This window comes from Coloeus monedula, assembly GCF_965178545.1.
Source record: "Coloeus monedula genome assembly, chromosome: 18".
NCBI lineage: Eukaryota > Metazoa > Chordata > Aves > Passeriformes > Corvidae > Coloeus > Coloeus monedula.
Window position 1 is genome coordinate 3404545 of NC_138798.1, and position 13261 is coordinate 3417805.

The 13261-nt window shown below is 42.6% G+C and overlaps 1 protein-coding gene across 1 annotated transcript in view; it reads right to left on the reverse strand.

Annotated features, from left to right (window-relative positions):
• KDM2B (lysine demethylase 2B) overlaps positions 1-13261 on the reverse strand; it is a 106655-nt gene that overhangs the window by 51305 nt on the left and 42089 nt on the right. Inside the window, exons 8-9 of the mRNA XM_082293766.1 lie at positions 9062-9177; positions 2675-2801 (exon numbers count right to left, since the gene is read on the reverse strand). Of these exons, the coding sequence (XP_082149892.1) occupies positions 2675-2801; positions 9062-9177 (243 nt within the window). The remainder of the gene's footprint in view (positions 1-2674; positions 2802-9061; positions 9178-13261) is intronic.

Below are 13261 nucleotides of genomic sequence, written 5' to 3' on the forward strand. Positions count from 1 at the left end.
TTTTTTTTTTTTTTATGCAGGAGAACAGAATCTCCACCAATTCTATGAAAACTACTCCCTTGTAGATCCCAGAGACTGTGAGCAGTGTCCTGCACTCTCTGGTTGATGTCTCCTCAAGTAATAATCACTTTCTTAACTTCAGAGATCCACTGTAACCACTGTACCAGAAGCTACATAGGGAAAGGAAGCAGCACAACTCGAGGGTGAAAAATAGCCAGTTCTAGCACCCAAAAGGAAAGGCAGAAAACAGACATTTAGAACAAAATGTGTCAAGGAAATTATTTTTTAAAAGTAGGAGAAACATTTCGCTTATTCAAGAGAAATTTCTGAAAATGAATACAAGTATGTGAAGAATGTTTTCTTAAACCAAGAAGGACAGAAGACAATTAAATCTATTGAGGGGTTTGAGGAGAAGTTAAGTACTTTGCTTCATTACTCTTTAAGCAGAATAATGGGAAATTCTTTGTCAAGGGATATTCCCTCATGGGAAATCAAGAAATTGCTTGCAGATAGAGAAGTCCCTAAAGAACAGAAAATTTAAGGACCTTTGCAGCTCTGAAGAAAAGCTTAAAAACAAAGAGGTAGGGTTTGGAACACTGGTGTCTTTAGGATATCCCATCCCTCAGCAAGTGAACAAAGTCAAGGTAGAGACTCCACAGGACAAACCAGTTTAACTCAAGGGTTACAGTTCGTAGAGATTCAAGTCAAGAGGGTGGGCACAGACCGGTTAAAAGAAAAGCAAAGGAAGCACTGGAAACAGTATTACTCACACAGAACAAAGCAATGCAGTTTTGTAAAGGTAAATAATGTACCTTTACTCCTTTGAATTTGGCAAATGCCAAAGTGAAAGATCCAGCAGTATAGCAGACCTGATCTTTTGAACTACAACCCCCACTAAGATAATTAGGTTAAGTTTAGGCCAAGAAATAAAAACAAAACCCCAAGTTTCTGACGAAACAAAAGTATGTATCTGTCTCTGCCTCCAACTGAAGCCACCGTAGGTCACAAGACCCTGACAAAGTCACCACCAAGCCCTTTTCCAACTAGCCAGGCTCCTTTCCCTGAAACCTTTGCAGCTGGCACTCTTTGGTCATGCAAAACAGTCCAGTTCCCTCTAGACAGCAGATATCTATAGTTCCCAGTGAGCTTTTATATGACTGGAATATCTCCCAGCTAACTGGACTGAGGCATATTTCGTGGGGATCACCAAACCATTATCAGTAATTATGGAACTGGGCTGGAATTCACACTGGTGATTTAGCTGGAAAAGGTCCCATCTCAATATCCTGAACCATGCACTCTCCACATCTAATTTGTTCTGAAATTACACGTCGCTGATCTGGCACCCCCGCCCTGCCTGCAGGACCAGCTTCTTTCCATGCCAGTGGTTTAGACAACAGGAGATTGTTCCTTATTTTCCAAAGAATGCAGTTATCATTTTCATCACTGCTTTCTGAAGAGCTGATCCAAAGGGCTAATTCATCCTTTCCTCCTTTAGGATGATCTTATGAGAAAAATTCCTCTGCACACAGAATTTCTGCTTAACTAGCCTTTCTGGCCAGGGTCTCAGAGCTAAAATGTGAAGCACCCAAATTCCCAGTGACCCCAGGAATTCCCCCTGGCCCATCTACACAGACTATTAGCTCCGTCAAATTATTCTTGGTCAGTAAAACTCACTGGAGAGTGACACCTGCCCATAACTTCTTCAATCCCTTCTACTAGGAATTGTGCTCTTAGGTGAGCATTTCCCTCCTCCATCCAGAGCCTGGGGCAGGGCCAGCCATGCCAGGTTCACTGCAAGTGGCACCTCAGGGAGCAGGAGGCACAGAAATACTTTAGTCCTCCTCCACACTTAACACGTATCAGTTAAGATTTAGCTGGTGCTTGTGCTATTTTCAGCTATTCTGTGCTTAAAAGCAGAGGGAACATGGCCCACCACCTTGTTCCATGAAAAGGAGGAAAAAGGGGGCAGTTCAGCACAGCAGCAACAGGATTGTCACACATTGATGCAAAGCTCACACCAGTGCCAAGGTAATGCCTCAGGCACATCCCTCTGTCCCTCCTCGGGTCCATTTTCAGCTCTTGTTGCAAAGGTTTATTTGACCTCCCTGCACCTGGGTTACAGATCATGGAGATTTGGGTAGGTGTTTTCTTGGGTTTGTTTTTCTGCAGAACTAGAACTCAGTCACCAGAGAATTACAGGAGAATTTATGGAAAAGAGAAGAGAAAGAATGAAGGTTTAGTGACCGCAACATGTTCTGTAGAGGAGCTCCTCTACAAAAGGACTAAATATCCAACCCACCAGAGCACATTTGCAATACACACATTCTGGCTACTGAGGTACTGTGCTGAACATGGCAGTAAATCCTCAACTGTTTGGCAGCTCATCCCAACACTAACATTACTGAAACCAAGGAACAAACACATCCAAAAATTATTTTTCTGGGATCCACTTGCTACGGGAATGTTCAATAAATATAATTTGAAGTAGGTTGGTACTTCATGGAAATGCTTAAGAGTCAAAAATCTTCCCCACCCCAAAATAAAGAAACAGTTCATTAGAATTTCTCCAGTTCTCCAGTTCAATTTATAATCTGCTTTGCAGAAACCAAAGCAGCAGCTAGCCTGAGGTGCCAGCATCAGTTCTGAATCTGCACTCAAAGGATTCACTCACCAATTAACATTGATTCTTTCTGGTACTCTTTGCTGAGGTGGCAGCGCTGGGTCACACAGGACACGTATCTCTCCAGAACATACCAGCACATTTCATAGTAGAAAGGATACCGGAATTTGGCATGCACCTGAAAGCAAGATCAACACTGTCAGTCCATGGGGAAGGGAGAGAAGTTTGCAGCACAAGGGCCAGTCATCATTCCCATCGTGTTATCAAGAGCACAAACAGTGTGAGGAGGGGGAGGGGAGAGGGTGGGAGCAGGGAGCTGAATGCCTCCAGCATACGGAATGAGGAGCCAGCCTGCCTGCCACGACAGCATCATTTCTTGGTTCACTAATTTGTATCCTCTCGGGGTGGTGGGAGAGGAGAGGGTTTGTGTTCTTGTGAAATCATGAAACTGATGGATGGCCCCTACGGAATTATTTACCTGCTGTATAAACATAGGGTGGTCACATACAGATGTTAGTCACTAAAACTTAAAATAAAGGTGTGGGTTTTCATCTCCTAAACACTATCACTGGATTTTTATAAAAATGGCAACATTACCTAAAATGAGTCAAGCAGGAAATTCATCTTTTTAATTTGTGGTTGTCTCAACAATTTGATTAAACAAATGAACACCCAAATTCTTGATAACTGCACATTAAAGTAGAAATCCCTTATGTGGTTTACCTTTTGGTAGCAAGTTAGCTTTTGCCACAAACAGAGTAAGAATAGAAAAGCAGGATTTTGACAAAAGATCCTGTCCAACTGTGTACCTTTTCTTACATCTTAGACCTGTTGTTCTCACACAAAAAGCTGAATTCTCCAACACTAGTTATTTGTGAAAGTATTTCAGATTCAAAAGAAAACAAAGAGGGTTTCCTTCCTTTCCAACACAGTTTTCTATCTGTAGAAGGTCACTGTACCAAAGAATTCTAAAATGCAGGAAGATATGTGTATTTGTTGTGATTTATTAAAAATGGATGCCATGCATCTTGCATGCACTTGTACTTACACTGTACACCTCTTTCTCCTGGTGGCACAGAAATCTACATTTTGCAGGCTCAGGTGCATGCAATGCACTGGGATTACAGGAGCTGCTTTAAAATATTCTCTGCATATTCACTGCTCCCTAAGCCCAGAGGTGGGCACCCACTTAGTGAAAAGCTGGACTGCACCAGAAAGGAGCATTATCTCAGAAAAAAACCAAAACACCACCCACCTCAGATCAGCCAAAAGCCCAAAGTCTAAACAGAACCACTAACCCAGCACCTGCAAAACTCTGATTCAGCTCTGCAAAGCAGGCACTGTCCAAACACCTGCATGGTGATCAAAGCATCCACTTGAGCAGATCAGTGACTTACTGGAATGCCCATATTTGAAAACTGTCCCCAAGGTGGTCAGCCAAAGAACTTGCCCTTTTTCCCAGGGCACAGGAAATGCAAACACTCTTAGCAGTAAAACAAAATGTAATGAAGGGAAAATATTCTGTATTGTCACACTAGATGTATTACACTGTAGGATTAAAATACTCCATGGCAATTCCCAGAAGTTAAAATCTCTTAAATTCAACACAAATACAGCTGGCAAATCTGAACTGCTTGTTGCTACAGGTCATGCATCCAGCACTGCTGCACCTTTCCAAATGTTTCCCTGTGTGGTTTGTTACAAAGCACACATACCAAAAAAGAAGGGGAAAAAGAAAAGGAAAAAGAAACCAGCCAAACAACCCCCTAAATGTGAGAACATTTAACCCCAGGGCCTTTTTGCATTGAAGAAAATTTTTCCTTTAGTTTAGTTATTTGTCACAGAGAAGAGATCAAGTCACTTATGACTATTAGGGAACACAGGGGAAATTATCCATGCTAAAATATATGCTAATAAAGGAACTCAAATTTTTCCAAGAGAGCACTGCAGGAAACAAAATTTGCAAAGAATTGACTTACAAACAGGAAGCCGCCTTCCACCCCTCAGCCTTCAAAAGGTTTTCAGCCACATGCCTGGGAATATTAAAGACATCATTGCTCAACATTTGTTGACAGATTCTGAGCTTCACCAAATTTAGTTGTTACCAATGTTAATTCAATGTGAAAGACAAGGCAGTAATGCATGCAGTGCTCCCATTATGTATATCAATCTTTAATATTCAATTTGAGTTCCTAATTGCCTCACTATCAATGTTCCAACCCACAGCAAATCCCTCCATGCCTCTGTAATCCACTGTTTGCCCAAGAAGGCTTTGCTTTTACAAACCTTCAGAAGGAAGAGCTCTCCCTACCATCTGTAGACAGAGATACTGTGCAGAGATCTGTAGGGCCTTCTGCCAGTAGAGAGACTCTAACAGTGCTTCAAAAACTTTCCAAGTTTGCTTTATGGAAAAGTATAGAGGAATATGCTCTTTATGATATCCCTGAACATTTATTAATGATAATGGACATGAACTGCATTATGTGCATGTCCATACTCTTTCCATTGTACACTCATAGTCAAATGAACTCTTATGGGCAGGGGGGGAGGAATAAGAGAAAGAAGGAAAAAATTAAAAATGTTCTGTGATGAGTTTGAAGTGTAATATCTGATACAGACACTGCCAGAGGACTAAATTCCCCACCAGCAGGGAAATACACTGGATCATCTAATAGGCATTTCCAGCTCTAACTTCTGTGATTAATAATTTACAATCCACTGAAATAAAATTAATTATTCCTGTACAGCAAGAAAAAAATCCTCTCTGGAATACGATCCATTTCTTCAGTTCAAAGTGAAATTATTTTAGAGATTTATATACCCCTCCAAAAATCAAACAAAACAAAACAAAACAAACCCCTAAGCAAGTAAGACACAGGTTTTCCTGAAAAAAGTATTAATCTCTTCCACAATGCCCATTAAAATCATTACAAACTCCACTTGTGTTTAATCAACCTAATCACAATATTGAAAAGCAATTTATGATTATTTACAAAATAATTAATCTAGCCACTTAAAATGTTATCTTACATTCAGAAAACCAAGTGAATAGCAAACACCATCATCTGTGAGTGACCACCTTACGTATATATTTGGAGTACCCTTGTTCCCACCACATTCCAATATTTTAAGGCAGTTAAATTTAGATGAATTGTGAGTAAGTTTGACACATTCTTCCTCTTCAGTACTACAGAGCTGTATCACCCCTATGCCAAATGATGAATCCCTGCATGGCATCCTGCTCTGCAGTTCCTCAAGCTGGGCTTGCAGAGAGCTAAACAGCTTGGCCTGTTTGACTGGCTGTTAATTGGCCTCCAGGAAAGGCAGGCTGCAAAATGAGAGCCTCTACGAACTGTAAAGCTGGAGAATATTTGTTTACCTCAATTGCACATTAGGAGCTGTTTCCAACAATAGACATGTTTTTTATTACTCCTTAAAACTATTTTTAAATGGCTACAACCCTCTTAAAAAGTCTCCCAGGGGTATGAGGAATTAAGCTAGAATAAGCATGACAAGTATATAAACTAGGCAATTTTATCAGGCTGTAAATCAGCATTACCATTTCAACCCTGTATTTATTCTTGTCTGAGCTAAGACAATAACAACTACACCTAGCATAAAAATGACTTTGAGTATCAGCAATCAAAGATGATTAAACACTACATAGCAGGTTTAAACACAGTGAAACCTCCATAAAATTGCTCTGTGCAAAATGAAGAGGGGAAGCACACCTGTATTACACTTTGATTTGAGTGTGGCAAATTACTTTGTCAATCACATCATGTAATTTACTTCTGTGCCATACACAATGGAAAGATCAATACTGATGAGAAACTCATTTGCAGTATGCTCACACTGGCAAATTTGGGTGAACTGCATTGTACTGAGTCTGCCAGACCAGCCAGTGTATGAATGGAATTATTTCAACAAAGAAATGACAAAATTTGATTGACAAAGCAAATAATGTAGTACACACCAGAATCCTGTTTTGAAACTATTTCCCCTTCAAGATTCCTGCATGATATTTTTAGTTTGGGGGGGGTTGTTATTATTTCTAAATCACGGTATTGATTTTCCTGCCTTTTATCAAACTTCTGTATGCCTCAGCTGCACGGCTTCTGTTTTGTTTCTGTCCAGAAATTCTTGCTATTCTTCAACTGTTCACAGAGTTCTGATTTTCTACATCTGCCCACGAACACAAGTTTGTGAGCACAGGTACAGATTGTGCGTAACACATTGCCAGCACACAGCAACATCCAAGCGATGAAATTGCTTCTGTGAAGTCGTGGATATTCTGGGCTGTTGGCTTTCAATGGTCTTTTTTAAAGCACTCCAGTATTTTTGAAAGGAAAATGATAAAGAACTACACAGACTTCAAAGAAAATTCAAACAAAAAATGACAAGAACAAAGGTCTGATTTGGGCTTTCCAAACGTTGCAGTGTCCCTTTCCCAATCAATGGTGACACGACATTTTTCAAGATGCAGATACCCAACTCCCAGAACCTCCTCACAGGATCAGGGTGCCAGTAAATTTGAAAAGGCATTTCAGTGTAACTGGCTGGTAAGTTCCTAGAAGTTACCAAAATATTTGACTGTTACAAGGAGTTTTGCCTGCTGGCATAAAAAGCTTAGAAAATCAAAGCTGCACCCAGCTTCTGAAGGAGAAGGGCCTGACATGAAGCACGACTGAGCAGTTACAACCAAAGGTGTGTGATCTTGGGTTGCTCAAGTCCTGTGTGAACAGAACATCAGTTTTTATTTAACTTAAGGAAAAGAGAATGTTTCCTTCCCATCCTCCCCAAAGAATTCAATGGAAATAATTCATTTCTGGCATTGATCCTCCCTTCCAGTCTCCCCTTCTCCATTCTTCATGTGAGCTGCCTGTGCAAACATCCTTCCCAGCAACAACACACCCTCCCCTGCACACCCGCAGTGTACTCCCAGCATATATTGGTGGTTCTTATTCACGGTCACTCTGGAAACCTTCCTGTGCCCAGCACCTCTGCCAGGCCACAGTGAGCCCCTTCCTGCTTCTGTCACCGTAACTTTCCTGTCCAAGTCCTCCTGCACTTTCTCAAGACACTTGACACTCTCACCTGTTCCAAGCCAGGCTGAATCCACTCTGGTCTCGACCTCTACTTCTGCTCTCTGCCACATTCCCTCTGTTCTAATTCCCCCTAAATTTCAGCTTTTGTCATCTCTCTTCCGCTAAGAATTAATTTTTCTGCTTCTCTTCATTAAAGTCACTCCAGGAAACCAACTGCTCCCACCACTGCTCTGCAATGTGAAGATTACCAGGCCTTGGACCTGCTGGGAAGCCAGGGAGGCTGGGGGCAGGACACCCTTCCTCCCACTGAGTCAGAGATGTACTTCAAAACAATTTGTATTTGCTTCAGGCCTATGCACTCCTGCTGCAAAGAAAGCAATTTGGGGTAAAATCCAACTTGGAGCAGGAACTGTGCTGCTTGTAGAGGTGAACAACAGTGAACTGCACTGATGTCCACAAGATACCATTTTAAGACTTCTTAGTGAAGAAGAATTGCAATTTCCTGCCATTTTGCCAGCCCAAATTTCCATTAACACCAGAGCTGTCACCTGTGTCAGTGGTTTGCCAGCACTGTCTCAGAGTGAGGCTTCCAAAATAGTCCCCATCTGGATTTCACATCCCTCTGGTCCATTTTTACGTCAAAATGCCACGATGGCCTTGCACAGCTTATTTAACAGCCTACTGAAACCGTGTCACTTCCTTCAGATCCTGCTGCTTTACGAAACTCAAAGGATATGGTGAGTAGGTGCCCTGTTTATTAACCAAGGATAAAACTGTCACTCCCAACAAAGAGGTGGCACAGTGACCTCCCCCAGCCTTGCCATCAGGTAGGTGCTACAGCCAGATGAACATCGCAACGTTCAGAATAATGTCCCACCCCAGACTCTCTGTTCCAAGAAATTCTTGCATGGTATCAAGTCACTGTAGTGACTGCGAATTACAGAAGAAGTCATTTCATACACAACTTCTGCACAGCTTTGTCAATTCAGCTGTGGGCAGCAGAACCAGCCCAGTGCCATCAGTTCTCCAGGCTTAGGTATCCATCCCAGGTGTGCACGGAGAGGTGATAAGCAGAGGGTTACCAGAAATACTGGTACACAGGTCTGTAAAGTGCAAAATGTTTTTGTGCAAAAGGGAAGGTGTTTTATGAAAGTTTAACAGGCAGACAAAAGACACAGAAGGGACACATCTGTGGGAAGAAGATGAGTAAATCCCACTAAAAATAACCAACATTTGAAAGTCTCATTACTTCGTGTTTACCTCGTTTCAACGACTCTGACACGGAGATCCCGTCAGTTGTTGTTTGTCAGAAGGGAATACGAGGGAGAGACTATGACAGATCGTAGTCACAAAGAACTGCTCAGTTAAAAAGAGAATCAAGTATCCTTACCCTTGTTCTGTCCTCAATTTCATAGATGCGAAGCTGCATGGGAACATTAAAGCTATGCAGGATATTTCCACCAAACACCAGAGAATCTACTGGAGTATAAACCGCATGTATCCACCCTAGAGAGGGAAAGCAGAGAACTGAGAATGGCTCGTGCTATGTAGCATTACAGAGCAATTTATAATCAAATTTTAACAACCCCCTGAATCCCACTGTGCAGGGGATGAGAAGTTAAAGCAGTGCAAGGTTAAATGGGATGCTCACAGCCACACTTCAGGACTAGTCATAGCAGAAGGGCACCTTGTGACGTGCTGTCTTGCAACCTTCTGTAAATCAGTTCTTCTATTTATTCACCGAACAGTTACAGTGTTTACTGAGCACACGCAAGTTTATGACTCAACCACGTCCATGACTAAGAAGTAAATTCAGTCTGTTCCATACACTTGGCTCTCAGACTGGCACCTCCAGCACGGCTGCAAACCATGTCAGCACTGGTGGTGGGCCAAGGGTTGTGGAACTGGACTGAGGCACACCAAACTTCCTTCACATCAGTACCAGAACACACACCTTCAGATGTAAAAGATTTCAAATTATTACCAGCCCTCCTTCAGAGGTGAAAGTTTCATCTCCTACAATCAACTTCCTGAAGTAACTGAGACATCATTTTCACTGCAAGCCTCAAGTTAAGGGATTTAACATTTCTAGTACTGGAGCTGATGAGACTGTTCTGACCCAATCCTGCAAGGGCCTGAATTCATTTCACAGGCTCCAAAGAATCTTCTATCACAACGAAAATCCAGGTACAGCGATTCAGGCAGCCACACACCACTCTTCTGCCTCTGCATTGTTTGCTTGGTCTGTCAGGAGCTGAAGCTCTGGCTATGCAAGACTGTAGCCTCTGATCTCTGCAGTGAAAAAGGAATTGATCCTGCTAATGATCTGGGACCCACAGAGACCTGACACTTTTTTCCCCCTTCTTTTTAAATGAAAAGCATTGCAATTTATAAACCAGCAGACAGCAAAGCAACATGGGGGGCAGTCAATTTTCTCCTGACTGTGCAGTACTTTCCATTAAAGCTGTGGCAGCTTTCCTTCACTTCCAGATCAGTGAGGGAGCAGGAAAATGCCATTCAGCCTAGAGGGTTTTCCAGCCAGCAGCCACAAAAGTGCTTCTCCACAACAATCTTTCAACCATAAAGGCCTGCAAAGCTCTATCTGGGAAGTCCTTGAGCCACAGCAGATGGCAGGACTGGGGCTTTCATTTAAGGGCATGTTGGTAGGAGAATGATACGAAGGAAAAGAAATCAGCACTAGATTTTTCTCCCTGGAAACACAAGCTCATCACTCTGGGTACATTTTTCTGAATTTCAGAATCACGGAATGGTAGAGGTTGGGAGGGACTTCTGGAGGTCCAAACTCCTGCTTAAGCAGGACTACCCAGAGCCAGCTGCACAGAACTGTGTCCAGATGGCTCTTCAGTATCTCCTGGGATGGAGACTCCACAGCCCCTCTGGGCAACCTGTTCCAGGTTTTAGTCAGTTTACAGGTCTGACTCCAAACACTAGATGTGATGCATATAAAACCAGTGGGTGGCTCATGGCTCTGGCAGCTCTCAAAATTACTCCCTCTTTCCTCTCTGGTCAGTATAATTTCAGTTACAGTGATCCAGCCTGTTTTATTACTTCCAAATCAAGAACAACCAACTAGAGAGGAATTTTTTTCATGTAAGGGTAGGATGGCAACTACACACATCAACACTAAAAATACTTCACAGCTGAAGTAGTTCAGCACCTCACATGAAATCCATCAGTCTGTACTAGGAGCAAACTACTAGGAAAATAAATGGTCTTCATCCTAGTCTTTGGGAAGGAAAACAGATCCAAGGTCAAGGAAGTTGGGGCCACTGCTTCCACTGGGTAAACAAAGATTTCTGTGGTTGGGGGAAAGAATGGAAACCATGTGCTGAGGCAAATCTGGGTCCCCAAAGCCAACTTAATTGGCTGGGTGCTGAAACACAGGGCTGGTTTGCGTGACAATCCACCTTAATTGTCAGGTTTAGAGATGAACAAACTGAAACTTGAAAAAGTGAAATTACTTTAATGACCCCACAACTGAGTGGTGGCAGAAGACAGCTCAGATCCAGGCAGTTACCAGCACAACACTGAGGAGTCCTCAGTACCACTTCCCACAGCAGTTCTCTGCAAAGGTGTCAATGTCCAACCTTACTGTAGCTGTTATTTTAGTGAAATGATCAACATAATTCAAAATACAATTTGTTATCAAATATTTACAACTTAATTAAAAGGAGTAACTGAGCTGATTCTTGTCCTGTTTGAAAGGTTAAAAGGAGATATCCCTTCATTTAATAATCAATAAAATTAAATCCCATCAATGCAGTTGTTCTTTGAGTGGCTGCTTCCACTGAAACCACACAGTAGCCTTCTCCTACAAATTGTATTTCCTTAGTGAACATTTCACACTGGAGTACAGCTGGTTTCATTGTTTCCTGGTCTTCGGGTCTCTCATCACACCTTCCCTGACTTCTCAACTCTGTCCCCACAAGATGCCAAGGGTCTTTGTGTTAATAACTGCTAGACCTTCTTGGTAGCAGTCCAAATATTTTGGGGAGAAATGTGGAAGGATCTATCACTGGCTTGAGCCAGTGCTCCAACAAAGGGTGTCCCAGACATGACAAACCCTCAACAGAAAGAATAATGAACACAAATATAGTTTCAAACATCTATTCTTGCAGAGCTGGTACAGTGCAAACTGAAAGTCTTCTGTAAAGTATCTGAAACAACCTCTGGTTCTGTGGAGAAGGTCTTTAATTCCCTACTTGCATTTATAATCGAGGACTAAACATCTTACAAGCACTTAGCACCTTCAGCTCCCAGCTGCTGAATTAACTGAACACTGGGTCCTTCAAGATGCAAGTATTTCTGAAAACAAGACTGAAAATACTGCTGTTAATGACACAGTTGTCAATAGCAAAGCCCTTTTATATCACAGTACTGAAATCCATTGGGGTTGGGTAAACAAAAATAAACGAGAAACCAAGCAACAAAGTCATCAACTATTAAGTCCTGGGAAGTCAAGTTCCTAGCCCTGCCAATGCAGGGATGATTGCCAGGCATAGCTCAGAGATAAGTATGGCTATGGGTACCATCCCCTCAGTGCTGAAGTGCTGAGCTGGGCACACAGCTCAGTCCTGGGGAATCCCAGATCTCCTGCAGTTCATGTGCTCCCACAGGCAGCATCCAGCTCAGCCCCTCTGCAGGACACAGCCCTGCCAGGGGAGTTACCTGTGCGTAAAATAGATTTTGGCCACTCAGCTGTGCAGCATTTCAGTCACACTGCATCCCAAAATAGCTTCCACTTGCCTGAGGAGTGTACGTGCATAATTGAAACTGCAGAGACATGAGCACCAAGAGGTGGATTCCAGGGACACAGGACAGAACGGGCAAGGTTAGACAAAAAAGATGGGAGAACTGACAAGGTACAAAATCCCAGCACAATTGGCACAGATGTGACAGAGGAAAAAAACCCAACATAAAAATCTCTTGTTCTAATATTAACCAGGCTGTGTATGGAGAAAGACTGGAGGTCAGCACCAGACAAGTAGAAGTAGGAGGAAAGAGAGATGAGCAGAAAACAGGAAACAGTTTCCATCAGGGTAATGCATTGTGGAAATGAGCTCTGAGAACAGAGAAGCTTGGATGGCACATTCAATCCATTCCCACAGCTTAGCTACAGCACGACTCAGAAATAAACTGTGGAGGATGAATGTTCATTGTGACCATTTGCAAACAAAACCACCCATCTTCTCAGCTCCCCAATTACCACAGTTTTTAAAGGGGAAGACAAGCCTCCAGAACAGGAGTTGCTGCACATAGGGTTAACACAAAAGGACAGCCAAGGGATTTTCTTTAATATCATCCACCACACCCCTGCCTCACCTTCACCTGTGACGTTACTTTTTGCTGGATGAATTGAAGGTCTGTTGACATTTTAGATCATGTCACCTGTGTTGAACAGCCTGTCATGTCTGTTCCTGTGTGCCTGACTCCCAGCTCTCACAGCACAAACTTGCCACACAGCCTCCAATACCAACACCTCTGGAGCGAGTTCATCAGTTCTCTCCTCAGTGCTGCTTACACAAACCCTGCTACTGCTGCATAACCCTGTGTGTTTCATGGCTTCGTG